The sequence below is a fragment of the Peromyscus californicus genome, unplaced genomic scaffold (genome assembly GCF_007827085.1).
Source record: "Peromyscus californicus insignis strain IS unplaced genomic scaffold, ASM782708v3 Scaffold_23__1_contigs__length_62951481, whole genome shotgun sequence".
In the NCBI taxonomy this organism is placed as follows: domain Eukaryota; kingdom Metazoa; phylum Chordata; class Mammalia; order Rodentia; family Cricetidae; genus Peromyscus; species Peromyscus californicus.
In genome coordinates, this window is record NW_026294534.1 from 60,212,015 (window position 1) to 60,233,571 (window position 21,557).

Below are 21,557 nucleotides of genomic sequence, written 5' to 3' on the forward strand. Positions count from 1 at the left end.
GGTAAACACCCTGCCTGCTGAGCCTGGGTCCCGGCCCATGTCTCCCCTGATGCTGATGTTTCTCTTCATAACTTCACTAGATCAATGTGTGGAGTCTGGAAACCGCGAAGCTGGTTTTCTGTGTCCCGGGAGATGCCTCTGATCCCTGGGCCTGTGTGGCGGTGCTGGCTGCCCAGGGCATGCTGCTCACTGTGTCCAAGGGTGGCCAGGTCAGTCGGTGGAACTCAGCCACGGGGAAACTGCAGGAGAAACGGCAGTTGTCCAGCATCAAAGAGGAGATGCCCACCTGTGCTGTCTCCATCCAGACACGGGCAAAGCTGGTCACTGGTTTCAGCAGCGGCTCCATCTCCCTGGTAAGCGATTTTCCTGCAGATTGGGAGAGGGCTCAGCCACTCAAGCATGACGACCTGAGCTCAGATGTCCAGCATCCACATAATGCCAGATGTGAGGACCCAAATATGTATTCCTGCCCTGGGGAAGCAGAATCAGGAGGATCCCTAGGGTGCACGGGTCAGGCAATCTAGTGGAATCAGTGAGCTCCAGGTTCAGTGAGAGACCCTATCTCAAAGAATAAAGTGGAGGGGCTGGAGAGATGGCTCAGCGGTGAGGAGCACCAGCTGCTCTTCCAGAGGACCCAGGTTCAATTCCCAGCACCCATATGGCAGCTCACAACTGTCTGTAACTCCAGTTTCAGGGGATCCAAAACCTTCACACAGACATACATGCAGGCAAAACATGAATGTACATGAAAGAAAAATAAATAAATTATTTTTTTTAAAAAAAGAGCACTGGCTGCTCTTGCAGAGGACTCATGTTCAATTCCTAGCATACACATGTTGGCCAAAAACTGTAACTCCAGTTCCAGGGTATCTGATGCCCTCTTCTGGCCTCTAGGCACTGCATACATGTGGTCCATGTAGATACATGTAGACATACACCCATACATATAAAATTAAATAAATAATTGAAAAATAAGGTGGAGTGATAGAGGAGAGACACTAAAGTTGACCTCTGACCTCCGTGCACACCTCACAAAGTGTACAGATGTCCTGGAACTGTGATGCCCAGATCACAGACCCCCAAAAGACCACCACGGAGACCGAATCCTGCACGTAAAAGCAAAGAGGCTTTATTTCAAGCTCCAGAACTTGGTCCCTCTGTCTGTCCGACACAGCGGTGAGAGCAGAGAGCCCTGAACTCAGGTGGGGCAGAGTTTTTATCATAGCAGAGGTTGGGGTGAGGGGATTTCCAGGGTCCAGGACCCTGACTGGCTGACATTTGTCTAGGAGTATCTACAAAACAAAAATAGGTGTGTGCTCGACTCCGGACATCTGGCCACCTTATCTAATGGTTGGAATGTCTGGTATGTCAGGTACTTCCTCATCCTGAGGTGGATTCCTGGGTGGGGTCAGCTTGAGGCTTCTCCTGGATCTGGGTGTTGCCTGCCAGTAAGCCTGTCACAGAAGCCTGTCTAGGCCCCGAAGCCTGTCATGGCAGCTGTGTGGTCATGCTATTTTGGGGCCCCTTCACAGAACTTAGGGAAGAACAGTGCTGCCTGTCATCCTTTGGCTGCCGGGTTCCCATTCCTGTTGGTGTGATGAAACACTCGGATGGGAACAACTTGGGGAGAAACAGGTTAGATCAGCCCTCAGTTCCGGGTTACAGCCCGTCATGGGGGCCCAGTCAAGATGGCAGGCCCATCCACAGGGAGCACAGAGGCCTGCGAGCAGGCAGTAGGCTCCCTCCCGGCCGCTAACAAGGTCGGGCCTTCACACGGCAGTGTTTATTCCAAACACGAATGTATGCCATTGAGTTCCGAGGTTCCTTCAGGGGCCAAAAAAGCGTGTTAGGCTGACCGCGCCTGCGCAGTTGCATCCGCATCGTCCTCACTGTAACAGCGGTTCCTGTGCGAGACCGTGCACCGGAAGTGATTACACACACACACACACACACACACACACACACACACACATACACACACACACACACACACACACACACACACACACACACACACACACACACACTCTCCAGCCCCGCCCCCCAGAGTGTAGCCCGGGGTCACCGCTTGTCTAACAGGGAAACTGAGGCAGGGGGCTGAGGAACCCTCGGTGTGACAGCCGCTTGGGGGAGGCTCAGCAGCGTGGTGCTCGCCTTCCTGCGTACAGGTTTCCTCTGGAGAAGACAGGCTGCTGGAGAAGCTTCCGGAAGCCGTGGGGTTCCTGGTGGTGTCCGCAGACGACTCCGTTCTCGCCGCAGGTAGCTTTGGCTGGGCGCCCGGCTCCGGGGGGTAGAGGTGGGGTAGGGAGACACTGGTGCCTTCCCCCGGCTCCCTGCGCCCCCTTCTTCTTCCCAGCAGTGCGCACCATTCTGTCCACCTGTTTCATAAAATATTGTTACATTATGTGTATGTGTGTGTGTGCATGTGTGCGCATGTGTGTGTATATGTGCATGTGTGTGTATATGCATGTGTGTGTATATATGCATGTGTGTGTATGTGTGTTTATGCGTGCATACGTGGGCACATGTGGAGGGCAAAACAGGACTGTGGTGTGGAACAATCCTTTGCAGCTGCTGGGTGTTTGGGACCGCATGGTGGGGACAGGAAAGGCCGGCTTCCAGACGTGCACCTCTCTCCTTCCAGCCCTGGCACTGGAACTCAGGCCCTCGGGCCAGGCACATCACGCAGCCCCTCTGTCTACTCTGAAATCAACATTTTTAGCTTCCACACATGAGTGAGAATGAGTCCTGTCTGTCTCCACGCCTGACCATTTCACGCAGCAAGAAGCTCATTAGCTCTGTTCATGTTCCCACAAATCATAGGATGAAAAGGATATTCCATCACCTACCACACACTGTATCCACCATACACACCTGTACCTGCCATACACACCTGTAACCATATAAACATCTGTATTCACCATATTGTTGGTTAAACAGCACGCTGCTCGTGGCTGGCCGCCGCCTGCAGTGGCCATGCTGGTGGAGGAGAGTGCTGATCGGAAGAATCAGAGGCCATGGTTACCTTTTTAGAGCTTTATTGGGGCGGGGGAGGGGGGGGGGGGGGGGAGGGGGAGAGGAGAGAGGGAGAGAGAGAGGACAGATGGAAGGAAGGAGCAGAAAGGAAAGAGGGGCACACAGAGGGCCCACCCACTTTTTAGGCTGGGACGCCATCGCAGGCTGATGACGTAATTAAGGACAGAATCCTTATACATATACCATACACACCTGTACCTACCAGACACCATATACACCTGTACTCATTATACACACCTGCACCCACCATATACACCTGTAACCATAAAAACACCTGTACCCACCATACACCATACATACCTGTACCCACTGTACACACCTGTCAGATCTTGGCGTTACAGACAGTTATGACTGCCATGTAGGTGCTGGGAATTGAACCCAGGACCTCTGGAAAAGCAGTCAGTGCTCTTAACTGCTGAGCCATCTCCAGCCCCACCATACATACCTGTAACCATATAAACACCTGTAACCACCATATACCTTATACACATGTACCCACCATACACACCTGTAACCATATAATAAATATCTGTAACCACCATAAACCTTATATACATGTACCACTACACATCATACACACCTTTAACCACTGTGAACCATACACACCTATAATCACCTCTTGAGATTTTAAATGTTTTTAAGTTTTATTTTTATTTATTTATTTATTTATTTATTTATTTATTTTGTGTGTGTGTGTGTGTGTGTGTGTGTGTGTGATAGATGTTGGTGCCCAACTCGGCAACATGCAGCAGATCCCCTGGAGCAGGAGTGACAGACGGTTGTGAGCCGCCATATGGGTGCTGGGAACTGAACTTAAGTCCTCTGCAAAGACAGCAAGTTCTGTTAACTACTGAGCCATCGTTCTTGTCCCAATAAACATCTTTTAGTTAATTATGATTATTTAAGTTAATATTAATAATAATATTAATGAATTTGAATGAAGAATCAATTACTTAAATCAGTACATATTTATCACATAGATTATTTTGTTTAATATGTTCAAATATTTAATATGAAATCAATATAAATATTATGAATGGGTGATTTCTCTGTTATCATACCAGATTTTCAGAATAACAGTTAAGAGCACTAGCTGCTCTTACAGAGGACCCAAGTTTGGTTCCCAGCACCTTAGGGACAGGGCGGTGCACAGCCTCGTGCTGTAACTCTAATTCCAAGGTCTCTGAAGCCCCTTCTGCCCTGTCAGAGCTCAGCACTCACAGACACACTCACATGGCACACAGACCCGTGCACATTACCACACATAAAACATACCACACATAAAAAGGAAAGGGACAGCAGTCAGTTCAGGGCGGCCCTTTGATAGACTGACGGTGGTTGTGGGTAACACTGTCCTGACTGACAAGAGCTGTCAGCGGGTCACAGAAAAGAGGTGAGTCGGGACCGAGGTGGAAGGCCAGGAGCAGCGGGAACACCAGAGTTTGCCGGGCTGGCTTTCGGAGACAGTGTGTTCCAGGAGCCAGGGTGGAAGAGCACTGAGTGGTTTCTCTATTCTTAACGAATTCCCCCCAAGTGCCTGCCTTGAGGAGATTTCTATCAGGGTCCAGAACAGATGCTACAAGCGGCTAAGGATACTAATCTGAGGGATATAAATGAATCTAAGCACACTGAGTTCTTTAGTCCATTTACTTCATTCTTCTAGGTCCATTCTGTCTACACAGTTTCAGCTCCGTCTTCACATTCAGCTCCTCTCTGTGCCCAGTTTTCCTGTCCTCATAGTTTTAGTTAGCTCCCATGTTTTTAACCTGATCTTCGTCCTCTGTTCCTTCGTCCTCCATCTATATCCTTCCTGGTTCCTTACCCCTGGCCCTGATAAACCCCACAAGAGATCTGCTTTACCCTCTACTAAACCTCTGTCTTCCTGTCTTCTCTCTGGCCATGCAGTTCTGTGTCTGCCTCTGGAATTCTGCTCCAGTCCTTACTGCACCTGGTTATGCAAAAAGCCCTATTGTCCTCAGTCAGTCTCTCTGCCATGCCCCTAGGTCTGAAGGAAGGGCATGGTCTGATCTTCATTTGCACAAGAAACAAAGCTGTGCATCTACTGTCTGCCTGTCTCCTAGGCTCAGAAGGGGAGTTAGTACCTAGTGGAACAGTGTCTGAGAAGCTTAGCTGTTTGCTAAAATGGTTTATAGTATTTGGGCACACAAGAATTTCGTAGCAGAAAACAGCTGAAATATTAAAAACTGGATAACACCAAATATTCCATAATAAATGGCTTGCCTTTTGACAGACCCTTGGCCGGTCAAGTATAGCTTTAGTACACAGCTGAATCTCTTTAATATATTCTCGTGGCCCTCAAGATATTCTCAGCCTGAAGGAACCAGACAATTGCTGTGAGAACCTGTCTGACCCTGACTTGGGTGGCATTGCCGAGATTTGTTTCACGAGCAGAATTGCAGGGTGCTGTTTCCAAGACCATCAGCTGTGTGAATACACACACACACACACACACACACACACACACACACACACACACACACACCCCAAGTTCAGAGAAAGCAGCAGCTTCCCCTCACAGCCACACCTGTGATGCTAACGCAGCACAGGCAGAAACAGGCGGATCCCAGCACCCCCCTGTCAGCCAGCCTAGCCAAGCTGTGGGCCCCAGGCCTGTGAGAGACCCTGTCCCAAAAAATAAGGCGGGGCCAATAAGATGCTCAGTGAGTAAAGTGCTTGATGGACAAGTACAAGGTTTTGAATTCAGATTCCCAGCGCACACATAAGAGCTGGGCATGGTGGCAGACATCTGTAACCACAGCCAGATGCTGGGAGTTCACTGTCCTGGCCAAGATGCCAAGCTCCTGGGTTTGGTGAGAGACCCTGCCTCAAAAATAATGTGGAGAACAATTGATGATGACACTTGACAGCAACCTCTGGCCTTGGCATAGGTGCATGTAATAACACACACACACACACACACACACACACACACACACACACACACACACACACACAATCTGCAAAGGAAAGAGCATGGGCAGTGTCCAGGAGACATGAGGAATTTCTGCTTCTCCTCCCCCAGTGGTGCCAGGAGACTTGTGACACAAGGCACAGTGTGTGTGGTGTACCCCCAACCGTGGACACTCTTTCAAGCCCTGATAGTGCATTTGCCAGGAGTTGGTCACATTGGCATTGTTGACGGCCCAAGAGGCTGACCTTGGTGGCCAGCCCCTCCTAAGATGCCTGTCCCAAACTCCCCCAGGAACTCACTTTGTTACTTTGAAAACACACAGATAAACAAAGACCATGGTTATCAGGAAGGAGGCTCCATGGGCTCAGAGGGCTTGTCCCCAGAACTAGGCCAGGGCCAGGGCCACAGAGTGTAGGCATGGGGCTCAGGCTGCTGGTTGCATCGATGATATTGACTGATTAATTGACTGATGTGTGTGTGTGTGTGTGTGTGTGTGTGTGTGTGTGTGTGTGTGTGTGTGTAACATAGTGCTTGTGTGAAATCAGAGGACAATTTGGAGGAGTCTTCTACCATGTGAGTCCCAGGGATGGAACCCAGGTTATTAAGCTTGGTGGCAAACACCTTTAACTGCTGAGCCGTCTCACTGGCCCCAAAGGGTCGTTTATTTAGTTCCAAAGATTAGACCACAAATGCAGTGACCATCATGGTGTGTTTCATCAGATAGAATCCTGGATATTCTCTTCTGGGAGGACAGCAGGACCCTAGGATAGAAAGAACTCCCCAAAGCCGGGCAATGGTGGCACACGTTTTTAATCCCAGCACTGGGGAGGCAGAACTCTGAGTTCGAAGCCAGCCTGGTCTACAGAGTGAGTTCCAGGACAGTCAGGGCCACACAGAGAAACCCAGTCTCAAAAAATAAATAAATAAATAAATAAAAATAAAGAAAAGAAAAGAAAAAAAGAACTCTCCAGAGTTCTCTCCAGAGGCAAGACTTGGAGCTGAGGCTGGGGCTCCATGGCTAGACTGTTTGGATTCAGTTGATATAGTACTTATATAGTTCAGTTGGTAGAGTGCTTGTAGCTCAGTTGGTAGAGTGCTTGTGGCTCAGTGGGTAGAGTGCTTGTGGCTCAGTGGGTAGAGTGCTTGTAGCTCAGTTGGTAGAGTGCTTGTGGCTCAGTGGGTAGAGTGCTTGTGACTCAGTTGGTAGAGTGCTTGTGACTCAGTTGGTAGAGTGCTTGCCTAGCATGCATGAGGTCCTGGGTTCCATCCCTGGCACCACATGAACTAGGCATAGTGATACTTGCCTGTCATCCCAGCATGTGGAAGGTGGAGGCAGGAGGACTGGGAGTTCAGAATCATCTTTAGCTACATAATGAGTTCAAAGCCAGCCTGAGCTACAAGACACTATGTCTTAAAAACAACCTCGGGCTTCCAGCTGGCCCAGCTTGGTCTGGGGTTCAAAGAGGATGAGCCTGAGGCACACATCCAGGAATCCCACAGTGAAGCCTTCGCATGGAGTGTGTGTGTGTGTGTGTGTGTGTGTGTGTGTGTGTGTGTGTAAATCTGTGGATTTGCAGCTGTTGGAACCGTCCTCTATGATATGTGCACTGATGCCTGTGCTCTCCCGTGACAGCCTTGGAGCCCACACCGTCAGTCATGCGTAGATGGGGAACTGGGGCTGAGGAGATGGGTCAGTGGTTAGAGCGTTTGCCGTGCAAGCACAAACACACGTATTCGAGTCTCCAACACGGAAAAGCCAGGGTATAGTTGCATGTGTGCCTGCCACTCCAGTGCTGTGGGGAGCGGAGACCGGAGGCCTGCCGGACTTGCTGGCTCAGTGAGAAAGTGGGGGAGTGATCGAGAAGGACCCAGTGACCTCCTTTGTCCTCTGAGAGTGCACACACACTGAGGACAGAAAAGGTTGGGCCAGTGAAAGAGTTCGTTGGTTAAAGGTGCTTGCTGCCAAACCTGACGACCTGAGTTTGATCCTGGAACTCACAGGGTAGAAGGAGAGATCTGACTTCCTCAGGCTGTCCTCTGCCCTCCTCATGTGCACCATAGTGAACTGTGTGATCGCGCACACACCCACACCCACACACACACACACACACACACACACACACACACACACCCCACACACACACTAAATAAGAGAGTAGAATAGAATGTAACGGTCTTTTTAACGTAGGGAAAGTAAATGTGGTTCCAGTGACAAATGCCTCCCATTGTCTGGGGCATTTGAACACCTGGTCCCCACTCAACAGCTCTGGGACCTGAGGGAACTAACTCTGTGTCCAAATAATGGAGAATTTCATGAGTTTCCTACAGCTCTGTGACTGTCATCTCCAACATACATCTGCAGTTCGTGCAGCTGGGGTCATGCCCCCTCTGGCCTCTTTCTTCCCCTGGGACACGGCAGTTGCTCTGGAAAGGCCTCCATGGGGTAACTGCTCAGAGGCATAACTAGATTCTGCTGCCGCAGGCTTTGGAAGATCTGTGCGGATTTTCTTGGCTGACTCACAAGGCTTCCACCGGTTCATGGCCACGGATCTAGAACACGAGGATGTGGTGGAGACAGCAGTTTTGGGGCCTGAGAACAATGTGATCATCACTGGCTCCCGGGATGCACTCATCCAGGTGAGGATGGATCCAGGACCCCAACCTCAGGACATGGGATTCCTAACTCCTGCTAAGTCCATATATACAGAAAACAGATGAGCTCAGACCCAGACAAGGGTGTTTAGTGGGACGATGTGAGGTGCTGGTATTCTGTGCCCTGGTAGCAAACCTAGAATGTTTCCCAAAGCAGGCAGCATTCCCAACCAGACCTGAAAATTTATGATAGTGGTCTTCAGGGCCACAGAGGAGGGAAGTTCTCAGTAGTCAGCACTGGTGAGACCATCAAGGTGGGGACTATAGGTTTCCCAACATCTTGGTCTGATGAACTCTCTACAATCTTAGAAATTGTTGAGGACCCAACAGGGTTGATTTATATAGAAACACTATTTATTTATTATAGTTAATATATATATGTCAATGTTAGGGCTGAATTTTCTATATATAATGAAATACTTGAGGCTAGGAACTGTATAAAGAAAAAAGGTTTATCTAGCTCACAGTTTTTGGAAGTTGACTGACTGCACAGAATGGCACCAGTTCTGGTGAGGCTTCCTTGTCCACAGCACATTTGTGCCAACAGTGTGAGCCTGTGTGAGGGAGCGATCACACTTGAGGGACAGGAGGCCAGTCCTGCCTGCCTGTAACAGGCCCCTCTCCTAGGAACGAATTTGAGTCCCATAAGAACTACTTGATCCCTTCCCCTCATTTTGGAGACAGGGTCTCATGTAGCTCAGGCTAGCCTGAAACTTGCTAGGGAGTCAAGGATGCTCTTGGAGTTTCGATCCCATTCTTGGGTTTACACAACCACAGCCAGCTACTTAATCCTTCCCAAGGACTGTCCCACAAGACTCCATCACCTCCCAGTAGGTGCCTCTTAAGTCCATCACCTCTTATGTCACACCCACACCCCCAAGACCGAGCCTCCCACCCTTGAACTCCTGGGAAATCACACCTGAGTGAGGAGATGAAGCTGGTGTGGCCCCAGCCTGTCTCATCTTCATGGCAAGTTCATGGCTGGTCTGAGCACTGTGAGACCCTGTCTCAAATAAAAAAGAGGAAGCAATCCAAGAACATACATCTGTGAATTCACCATGATGTGGTCACACGATGACATAGCTTTTAATCAGAAGAGTTTCATCACTGTTCTTGTTATTATTTTATGTGTCTGAGCATCTTGAGCCATGTGCATGCCTGGCACCCTCGGAGATAGCAGAGTGTGGATCTCCTGGAGCTGGAGTTACAGATGGCTATGAGCCGCCATGTAGGTGCTGGGAATTGAACCAGGGTCCTCTGCAAGAGCATCGGATGCTCATAACAGTTGAACCATCTCCCCAGCTCACATGATAGTTTCCTAAAATACACACATATGTATGCATATGTGCACACAAGCACATGCATACACACTACAATCTCACTCATTCAACTCTTGCAGAATTCTGCTGCTTACCCATGAGGACAGGCCAGTACTTTAGGATTGCTCTGAAGATAGTTCGATGCTGCAGACCCAAGAGGCCCTGCAGGGTGACCCCTGGGGTTCTCTGGGATGTACTGTAAGGATGCTGAAGCCCCAGGAAGTCTTTAGCAGCCAGGGTTGGTGAGGACCCTGGAGCCAGAGCCTCCATGTTCAGCAGAGGCAGGTGAACAGCTGAAGCATGTTCCAGGGCAGACCCATCCTTCTGTTTTCTACCCTCAGGTGTGGAGTCTGTCAGAACAGGGGACCCTGCTGGATGTCCTGGAGGGCGTGGGTGCCCCTGCGAGCCTGCTGGTCCGGGGTGGGACTCTGGTGGTGTCTGCATCCTGCAAGTCTTCATCTTTAAAAGTCTGGGATCTCAGGTCCACTCAGAAGCCGAGGTCTCCTGCTCCCTTTCTGGACCGCACAGGCCTGGCTGCGGTGTCCCATCATGGCAGCTACATCTACTTCCCCAAGGTCGGGGACAAAAACAAAGTCACGATTTGGGATTTGGCAGAAGGTTTGTGAGAGATGACTAGTGTCTGTGTGGTGAGTTCTGGACTTACCGTTCTGGAGGTGGAAGTCCAAGATGAGGCCAGGATTTGGCTCAGTTGGTAGAGTGCTTGTAGCTCAGTTGGTAGAGTGCTTGTAGCTTATTTATGCAGTGTTTTTCTGGCATATGGGAAGCCCTGAGCTCTGTCCTCATGTGGTAGTCATGGTTGGTAGGAAAGGCAAAAAGGTCAGAAGTTCGAGATAAAACCACAAACTCTGGCTCAACAAACAAGCAAAAGGGACTAGGAGGTTGACTCCCTAGCTGACGTGCTCCATGTGCAAGTGTTCGGACTTATGTGTGGATCTCCACTTCCAGATCAGTGCCGGGTTCTAATCCCAGCAGCTAGAAGGCAGACACAGAGGGTTCCAGAGCAAGCTGGCTGACTTTGCTAGCTCTGGGTTCCATGGAGAGACCCTGCCTCAGTGAGTGATTAGAGAGCAACTGAGGAAGACTTCCAACACACACACCCACACTCACACGGACACGTACACACCATATATACACACACGCACCCCCCCAACACACACTCACATGGACACGTACACACCACATATACACATGCACCCCCCCAACACACACACTCACGTAGACATGCACGCAGCTGCACCCACACTCATGTGACCATGCACACACCACACATACATGTGCAAAGATGTTGAAAATGACTTGAAGAAACTGCACGTCAATCTCGGATGTGCACACACGAACATGGACACAGAGATGCACAGACATGCGTGACAAGGAGAGAGGTGCTGGAGGCTCTGAGGTCTGGTGAGGGCTGCTCACTTCTGGTCCAGAGACGTCTCTTTGCTGAGTCTGTGATGGTTGGCCCAACAAGGCGATGCTCTGCGCTCTCTCTCTCTCTCCTTTAAATAAGGGCACTAACCCCTTTTCTGAGGGATCCACCCCAGAAATCTAATCAACTCCCAAGACTGCTCCTCCCCAAATCACCTTGTAGATGGAATTTCTTTCCTATTTTTTGTGTTTGAGTTTTGCCGGCATATATGTATATGATATGCACCATGTGTGCCTGGTACCCCGTGAGGTCAGAAGAGGGCATCAGATCCCTGTAGCTGGAGATACAGGTTGTCGTGAGCTGCCATGTGGGTGCTGGGAACTGAACCCAGGTCCCTTGCAAGAGGAGCCTGTGCTCTTAACTACTGAACCCTCTCTCCAGTTCCCGGATGGAGTTCAACATTGAATTTGGCATGGTGTGGGGGCTTGAACACTCAACCTGTAATCACCAGGGTGTGAAGGAGAATGGAGACAGTGCTTGCACTGCGTCCTGAGGGCTGTGGGACACCCCTGGGAGTGAAACAGGACGATGAGGTGATACAGTTTTCATTTAATTAAAGTTGGGCTTGTTATACACCTGGCTGTAATCCCAGCTACCAGGGAGGCTGAGGCAGGAGGATGAAGAGTTGGAGATCGGCCCCGGGTGATTAGATTTTCCCTGGGCGTCTATTTCTGTGCACCTCAGACAGAGCAATCACATCGGAGAAAGAAGCGCTGGGAGAACCAAGGAGTCGGCGGGACTTACAGGAGCACAGGACTAAAGTCCGCTGTGTCCCCCAATTCCCACACAGCACCCAGCCACTGGGAAGGCTGCAGGCCTGGAGCTCCCCGCTCTGTTGGCAGGCAGCTCACAGCCTGGGCACCTCCCCTCTCCTATCAGAATGTTTCAATATGGAAGAAATAGCTTCATAACATCCTGTCTCAAAATTTAACCCACAGCCAGTCGAAGGTGTGGCGCGGGGGTGGGGGTGGGGGGTGCTAGAGAATGCTGCCGCTGTGCTAGTCCCCAAGGCCCATCTGGGCCAGGTTGACTGTGCAGTCTTATGGAGCATGCGCAAACCCAGGTTCTGCCCTTCCCACCCACTTGCTGAGCACAGCCCCGGCCCCAGCTTCAGCTACCATTTCTTCCCAGTGCCTCTCAAGCCTGTGGGAGCTCAGGGTCCCCCTCGTTTGCTCCAGTGCCTACTGAACATGCGTTAGGCCCTGACTTCAATTTGCCTCAGGGGTTACTGAGCATGCGTACAGGTGCAGGGTCCATTTCTAGCTTCAGGCTCAGTCAGGAAACTACACTACCCAAGCTGAACTTTAGGGGTCAGAAACTAAGAAAGCTAAGGCCAACTAAACGTCCAGCAGGTAAGGGCACTTGCTGCCAAGCCTGAAAACGTGAATTCGAGTCCCGGGACCCACATGGTGGGACAGGCTTACTTTTTCTCTGACCTCCACACACATAAAAATAATTGCAATTTTTTAAAAACTAAGAAAACTAGATGATCCCTCCCTGACTCTCTTCTCCCTGTGCAGGTGAGGAGCAGGATTCCTTGGACACGTCCAATGAGGTCCGGTGTCTGGAAGTGGCGGAGCAGGCTAAGCTCCTCTTCACAGGCCTGGTTTCGGGGATCGTGCTTGTGTTCCCCCTGAATTCCAGGCAAGATGTGCTGTGTATCCCCCCGCCTGAGGCCCGCAAAGCTGTCAACTGCATGTCCCTGAGCAAGAGCGAGGACCGGCTGGCCATCGCCTATGACAACATCGTCCTGGTGCTGGACATCAGCCCCGGGGACCCATGTCCCGCCATCGAGGGCCCCACCTACACCTTTTACACCCAGCTGCCCGAGACCATAGCAAGCGTGGCTGTGCTGGCCGACTACCGCGTGCTCTACGGCATGACTGACGGCGGCCTCTTCCTGTACGACTGCACACGGTCCAAAGTGTTCCCCCTGGAGGCTCACAGGAGCAGGGTGAGCTGCGTGGAGGTCAGCCACGGGGAGCAGCTGGCAGTGAGCGGAGCCGAGGATGCGCTGCTCTGTCTCTGGGACCTGCAAGCTTGCAGGGGGATGTTCGAGATGAGCTACGAGGTGGGTGGCCTGGGCTCTGACATCCATGCTGTGTCCTTTCTCTCCTGCGCTCCTTTGTGTGTGTGTGTGTGTGTGTGTGTGTGTGTGTGTGTGTGTGTGTGTGTGTGTGTTTCCACTGTTTCTAGCTGTGTACATTTTTGCAATGTGTGTGATGGATAGAGGTCAAATGGGGTGTCGTTCCTCACCTTGTTTTGGGGGCAGGGTCTCTCACTAGAGCCAGGGGCCCTCCCATTAGGCTGAAGTGGGCAGGGTGCGCCTATCTACAACTCCCCAAAACTGGGATTGCAAGTGTGGGCCACTCTACCTGCTTTTTTTTTGTTTTTTTTTGTTGTTTTTTTTTGTTTTTCGAGACAGGGTTTCTCTGTGTAGCTTTGCGCCTTTCCTGGTACTCGCTTTGGAGACCAGGCTGGCCTCGAACTCACAGAGATCCACCTGGCTCTGCCTCCCGAGTGCTGGGATTAAAGGCGTGCGCCACCACCACATGAGAACTGGGTATTAGTTGCAGGTCCTCATACTTGCCCAGCAGCTGACTCAAATGAGGAGGAAGGTATTCCTAACAAGGCTGTCCCCGGCCTCCAGATGCATGCACATCCACCCACAGGTGCATGGCACCTGCAGTGCAATAACCCTGAAACTGTCACCTCTGTGAAGACAGACCTTGCTCCTTAGAAAGTCCATTTCTCTTATATTTTTGGTTGTGAGCCTAGCCTTTAACGGCTGAGCCACCTAATCCTAGCACTCAGGAGGCAGAGGCAGGCACATCTCTGTGAGTTCAAGGCCAGCCTGGTCTACAAAGCAAGTTCCAGGAAAGGCGCAAAACTACACAGAGAAACCCTGTCTCGAAAAAAAACAAACAAAAAAAAAAAAGAAAGAAAGAAAGAAAGAAAGAAAAGTCCGTTTCTCCGTCTCTCTGGGGTTTGCTCTGCTCCGCTCCCAGTGGGGAGCCGGGATTGCGGTGCTGGCCAGGTGGAGGCTGGTCTGGATATCTCTCAGTTGGAAAGGGTATCATTGTTACGAGATCCCTAACCGGAAACAACTGAAGTGGGGAAGAGTCATTTGGGCTCCCAGTTGTAGGGGCCACAGCCTAAGGTGGAGCGAAGGCTTGGTGCCGCAGGAGTGTGCCGCCAGGACCCCGCACCTCACATCTTGGTGGAACAGGAAGCTGAGGATGAACAGGACGTGGGCTGAGCTATAAAGCCCCCAAACCGGAACCACAGTGACCCACGTCCTCCAGGGAGGACAAACCTGATAATGGTTCTACAACTTTCCAAACACCAGCTGTAGAGCAAGGGTTAGAACACACGATCCCGGACAGGGGAGAGCGCTCAGCCGGTAAATGTGCTGGCAGCCAAGGTGAGGACCTGAGTTCTGCCCCCACTGACCACATGGTGTAAGTTATCCTCTGACCTGCACACAGCTCCCCGCGCCCAACAAACCAATACAAGTAAATAACAACAGATACCATGCGAGCGGGGGCCATTTCTCATGCAAAGCACGTCACACGGTCTGTCTTCACAGAGCTCCTACTGCAGAGGGGTGCGGTGTGCCTGCTTCTCGAAGGACGACAAGTACGTTTTCGCAGGCATGAAGGACCGCTCCATCATCGCCTGGAGTGCGCTGGACGGTGAGTCCTGCTCTCGGATGGGACTGAGCTACCGAAAAGCCTATTTTATTTTATTGTCTGTGTGTGTGTGTGTGTGTGTGTGTGTGTGTGTGTGTGTGTGCACATGTGCATAGGGGTGCACCTGGCCATGTGTCCACATGTAAGTGAAGGGCAGAGGTTGAGGTTGGCCTAGCCCTCCCTGCTATTTTTGAGACAGGAGCTCACCCATTCAGCTAGCCTGACTGGCCACTGAGTCCCACCCCGACTGGGTCCACCCCACCGGGATTACAGGTCCGTGCTGGTGCACCTGGCCTCTGTGCATGTGCCAGGGGTTCACCACGCTCAGGGCATCATGCTTGTGTGGCATGCCCTTCCCTGTGGGCTTAGTTTGCTTTTCTGTTGCTAGATGAAATGTCCTGACCAAAAGCAACTTGGGGAGGAGAGGCTTCATTTTGCTTAAAGGCTGTATGTAGTCCATCACTCAGGGAAGTCAGTCGGGCAGGGACCTGGAGGCAGGAGCTGAAACAGAGCCGTGGAGGCGTGCTGCTTACCGGCCTGCTCTCGTGCTGCACAGCCTGCTTTCTTGTACAGCCAGGACCACCTACCCAGGGGTGGTACCGTCCATAGTGAGCCCTACCCCACCAGTCATTAATCCAGACAATGCCACTCAGACCAGTCACATGCAGGTATTTTCTCAATACCTGAGATTCCTTCTTCCCAGATGACCAGAGCTCGTGCCAAGTTGACCAAGAACTAACAAGCATGCCTGCTGAGCCATCCCCCTAGGGCTGGGCTCTGACCTGGAGAGAAAAGAGCAATTTTGGGTCTTAGCAGCCCTGCTCCAGCCTCTAGCTGGGTCCCTCAGCTTAGGAGGTGTCTGCAGGACCCATGATGTCCCTGCTAGGCCCATACCTGGATCCGCAACGCCCTCTGCATATGGCCTGCAGACCCTTCCAGGAAAAGCACAGGCTTCTTCCCTGGGCCTCCATGAGGGTGAAAAGTGCCCAGTGGATATGCACCCCTATACTTGGGTGCGCTGGAGAGGATGAACTTTGGGGTCAATGATTAGGCCAAGCCAGATGGACAGGGAGCCACAGGGAGCCCCCCTGAATGCCCCACAGCACTGGGATTGCCAGTGTGCACCAGCACACTCAGCTTTTTCCATGTGTGCTAGGAATCAAACTCACGTCTTTGTGTTTGCAGACTGAGCACACTGCACTGCCCTGTCCTTCCCGCCTCGGTGCCCCCGTTTTCTCATGACCTGCCCTTTCCCCATCACAGGCACCCTGCTGGCCGTCCAGTTTGTCCACGCTGTGGTCAACCGAATCATCCCCACCTCCAATGGCTTCATGGCCCCCACAAGCCACGGCTATCTCATCAGAGAACGCTTCCAGTGCCCATCAGCCAGAGCCTCCCAGCAAGACCCTCTCAAGAACTTCAAGAAGGCAGTGTGGTTGGTCAAGACCAGGCAAAGGGAAGAGCAGCTGGCTGCAGCAGAGGCCTCCCAGGACACAGGATCAGTGGCCGAGGAGGGAAAGGAATCGAAATCAAATAAGCGCTCACAGGTCTGCCTGATACTGTGAAGGCCCACGGAGCCCAGGAATGCAGCGGGTTAGCCTTGACTCATCTGGTTGAAGCAAACTGACCAACTCTGCTGGTGCCCTGTGGACCCCAGGCCACCCTCTGACATCTTCCATTTTTCCCCACCTCCTTTTCTGTGGGGTTCTCAGACCTGCCCCTCTCAGGTAGCAGCAGCCTGCATCTCCCACCCTAACCCACGACCTTGGATCAAAGCCTTGGCTCTGCCTCTGTTGGTCCCAGTGGGCACAACTCTCATCCTGAGCCAATCGCTGGCTCCGGGAGGATAGGCAATCACTGTGGGGACCACGAGTGACCCATTGGAGAGCAACACTGTGTGGCAGACAGTGACAGACTTCAGGGACGTGGTGGGCACTGTCCTGTCTTGGATGGCAGTGACCATCCAGCTGCAGCCCAGAATCCACATGGCAAAGCCAGCCTGTGTTACAGGTCTTTCCTTTTCCGTATGTGAAGCCAGAGTCCTGGACTGTCTGTCACACCACGCACACGCTGGCCCTTCTGAAAGTGGTGATTGGCACACGTGGTCACAGTTAGCCTGTGTGTAGCTCCTGCTCTGACTGCGACTCAAAATGTATGTACAAAATCCACGCTAGATGGTTGGCAGCTTAGTCTTCAATCCCAGCACTCAGGAGCCGGAGACAGGCAGATTCTTGTGTGTTCAAGGCCAGCCTAGTCTAGAGTGAGTTCCAGGACAGCCAGAAAGAGATCCTGTAGAAAAAAAAAAAAGAAGAAGGAAGGAAGGAAGGAAGAAAAAAGAAAAAGAATCCACGTGGGCTAGGGCTGGCTCAGGGCTTAAAGCATCTGCAGTCCCAGTGTGAGAACTAGAGACCTCTCCAACCCTCTGAACCCTTCAGACTCAGCCCCAGAATGTAGAGACGGGCTCAGTTCATTCTGCTGCTGTGACAGAAACACTCCGACCAAGAGCAACTGCAGGGAGGCACTTCCAGGCCACAGGCCACCGCTGAAGGAAGCAGGGAAAAGAACTCAAGCAGGGACAGAACAGGCTGCAGGCTATTGTGCACAGCATGACCTCTGGCCAGGGGATGCACTGGCCAAGGAAGGTCAGCAGTGTCCTGGTCACTGTCCTGTTGCTGTCAAAAGGCAACTCATTTAAAAAGAAGCATTTCATTGGGCTGGCTTACAGTTTCAGAGACCTAGTCCATTATCACCATGGCAGGGAGCATGGAGGCATGCATGGCAGGCATGGTGCTGGAGAAGGAACTGAGAGATATATTATGATCTGCAGACCGACAGGCAGAGAGGGAGAGGGAGGGGGAGAAAGAGAGAGAGAGAGAGAGAGAGAGAGAGAGAGAGAGAGAGAGAGAGAGAGAGATGGAGTTTTGAAACCTCAAAGCCTACCCCATGATACTTCCTCCAACAAGACCACATCTAACCACTGTAATCTTTTCAAACAGTTCCACTGCCTGGTGGCCAAACATTTGAATATATGTCCCTACTGGAGTCATTCTCATTCAAACTACCACAAGCAGGAACCATGGAGAGTGCTGTTTTTGGCTTTCTTTGGATCATTAGCTTTCTCATATAGGCCCAGAACCACCTGCCCAGGGAATAGTGCCACCCACAACAGGTTCCCACCTACATCAACTAACAGTCAAGATAGTCCCCCATGGAAGAGCCCATAGACCAATCTGATCTGTGCAATGCTTCAATTGGGACTCGCTTGTCAGGAGACTCTAGGCTGTGTGAAGTTGACAGTTAAAGCTAACTAGGTCACAGAGGATCCTGAACATTCTGGCTAGCTAAGCTAGACACATCTTCGAGTTCTGGATTTGATTAAGAGACCCTGCCTCAGTGAATAAGGTGGAAAAGGAATCAAGGACAATTCCTGACTTAACCTCAGGCCTCCCTCCACAAATATACACGCATGCACGCACACACACATACACACACACAGTCTTATCAGGCCTCCACAAATACGTGCATACATACACACACACACACACACACACACACACACACACAGAGTCTTATTAGGCCTCCACAAATACATACATACATACACACACATACACACACACACACACACACACACACACACACACACACACACACACAGTCTTATCAGGCCTCCACAAATACATACATACATACACACACACACACATACACACACACACACACAGTCTTATCAGGCCTCCACAAATACATACACACACACACACACACACACACACACAGTCTTATCAGGCCTCCACAAATACATACATACATACACACACACACACATACACACACACACACACACAGTCTTATCAGGCCTCCACAAATACACACACACGCACACACGTACACACGCACACACGCACACACACACACACACAGTCGTATGATGCCCAAACGGGCCCAAACTCCATGTGTAGCCAGTGGTGCTGTTGATCTCTTGATCTTCCCACCTCCACTTGCTGTTGGACCAGAGTCGTGACCATGCTTAGCTCCCTGACACAACAGGGCACACCAGCACCCCCCTGCTTTGCTGCCGACCCTCTGCCTTGAAACGGCTCTCTCCACTGTGCCCACAGCCGTCTACTGAGCCTGGCTTGTGCCTGGAGCCCTGCTACAGTCAGACCTTAGAGGGAGCGCTCCCCTCACTCCCTGGGACTCCAGACAGACTCATCAATGCATCAGTCGGAAAGAGCCATTACTCTTCTTGGTGTCGGAGATGGAACCCAGGACTTGCTGGGCAGGTGCTCTACAGAGAGCCACGCCCCCCGCCCCTGCCTGAGGGGTTCCAGGTAGGAGCTCTGCTGCTGAGCCACACTTCCAGCTTCAAAGTGACGCTTTTGAAGATATCTCATTCAGTTATTTCCCAAACGAGGGTTCCAAAATGCACACTTCGGCAGTTCTGAAAATGTTAGTGTCAAATTTCATTTAAAAAATACGCCGGGCGGGTGGTGGCGCATGCCTTTAATCCCAGCACTCGGGAGGCAGAGGCAGGCGGATCTCTGTGAGTTCGAGGCCAGCCTGGTCTACAGAGCGAGATGCAGGACACACACCAAAACTACACAGAGAAACCCTGTCTCGAAAAACAACAACAACAACAAAAAATTAATAATAGTCTGGAGAGATGGCTTAGCAGTTAAGCTTCATGCTGCTCTTGCAAAGGACCCAAGTTTGATTCTTAACACCCACACCAGGTGGCTCACAACCAGCCCCAGGGGAATCCAATGCCTTAGGCCTTTGCAGACACCTGCACTCATACACACATACACACACACACACACACACACACACACACACACACACACACACACAATTACAAATAAGATCAATCTTTAAAAAATTTATGGGCCAGTGAGCTGACTCGGGGAATAATGGCACTTCGAACACAACCCTGATGGCTGAGTTCAGTCTCCGGGACCCACAGAGTGAAAGGAGAGACCTGACCTCACAGAGTTGCTCACTGACTCCACACATTCACCATGCCGGTCACCGCCCCCCATCATGCACACATACACGCAACAATAATAATAAATTTAAAGATACATTTTAAGCTTTAGCTTAAAAATATATGCTCAGGTGCATTGAACAATAACTTTAGATTTTTTAAATAGTATTTTATTTTTATTAACCTATTAACTGTATATACTAATGGGACCCATGTGATATTTCAACATGAATGCAGCACACACTCATCAAACAGTTTATCCACCTTCACCTCTGTCCCAAGCTGGTCCTCACAGTTCCATGTCCTTTGAAGTCCAGTGTATGAGTGAGGAAATGTGGTGCTGTCATTCTGCGTCGACTTTATTGAGCACGATGTCCTGCAGTTCTGCCTGTTTTGCTACAAATGACCATCTTTCATGTTCTGCCTTATGGCCGCATACTATCCTATCATTGAGATACCACATATTCTTTTTCCATCCGCTCCAGTGTTGGCGAATGCTAGTTTAGGAAGTCTCCCACCATTTAACTGAAGGATCCTTAGCTTAAGCAGAGAGCCCTAGACGGGGGAAGGGTACTTTTTTGTCCCCCCTTCTCTCTTTTTTCGAGACAGGGTTTCTCTGTGTAGCCCTGACTGTCCTAAAACTCACTCTATATACCAGGCTGGCCTAGAACTCACAGAGATCTGCCTGCCTCTGCCTCCCCCGTGCTGGGATTAAGGCATGTGCATGATCGGGTTTAATCAACGTGGAAAGGATGCATTTGTCATAACAGGGAAGGTTTTGATGTACAGCGTTTGGCCTAAAAATTCCAGTGTCACCGGGCGGTGGTGGCGCACGCCTTTAATCCCAGCACTCGGGAGGCAGAGGCAGGCGGATCTCTGTGAGTTCGAGGCCAGCCTGGGCTACCAAGTGAGTTCCAGGAAAGGCACAAAGCTACACAGAGAAACCCTGTTTCAAAAAACCAAAAAACAAAACAAAACAAAACAAAAATTCCAGTGTCTGGGGCATGGACACGCAGGCGGTTAATCCCAGCTGCTGGGAGGGAGAGGCAGGAGGATCTCTGCGAGTTTGAGGCCAGCCTGGTCTACATAGCAAGACCCTGTCTCAAAAACAAAACAAAACAAAAAATAAAATTCCTGTGTTCACTGCAACAGTCTGAGGGAGATTCAGTTACTGAGCAATATGCTCCGGGTTGGTGGATGGTGGGTACACAAGGTGGAAGCTGTTAGAGGTGTCTACTGCTGGGTGAACATCAGAGCGTGACCCCTGGCTGGGGGTGTGTGTGGATGGAGCGTGACCCCTGGCTTCCAGGGGGGATGTGGATGGAACGTGAATCCTGGCTCCCGTGGGGGTGGGTTGTGTGGATGGAGCCTGAGAGGTGTGGATGGAGTGTGACTCCTGGCTCCCCAGGACGCTTTGGGTAGAAACATCCTCCCACAGACGACTTTGCTCCCTAAACCCTGCTGCAGACGGCTGGCTATTCCCGCGTTATTT

General features: G+C 51.0%; 1 protein-coding gene across 7 annotated transcripts in view; it reads left to right on the forward strand.

The window, feature by feature from the left end:
* Positions 1 to 21,214, forward strand: part of Nwd1 (NACHT and WD repeat domain containing 1) — an 82,320-nt gene extending 61,106 nt beyond the window's left edge. For 6 of the 7 annotated variants that reach the window (XM_052752490.1, XM_052752493.1, XM_052752491.1 and 3 more), the window contains 7 exons: positions 81 to 353; positions 2,169 to 2,259; positions 8,451 to 8,605; positions 10,281 to 10,557; positions 12,907 to 13,457; positions 14,976 to 15,081; positions 16,342 to 21,214. In XM_052752490.1, coding sequence (XP_052608450.1) covers positions 81 to 353; positions 2,169 to 2,259; positions 8,451 to 8,605; positions 10,281 to 10,557; positions 12,907 to 13,457; positions 14,976 to 15,081; positions 16,342 to 16,643 — 1,755 coding nt within the window. In that variant the 3' untranslated portion in view covers positions 16,644 to 21,214. Of the gene's footprint in view, positions 1 to 80; positions 354 to 2,168; positions 2,260 to 8,450; positions 8,606 to 10,280; positions 10,558 to 12,906; positions 13,458 to 14,975; positions 15,082 to 16,341 lie in introns of those variants that run through there. The other variant, XM_052752495.1, reaches the window with a different exon arrangement.
* Positions 21,215 to 21,557: the final 343 nt, after the last annotated feature.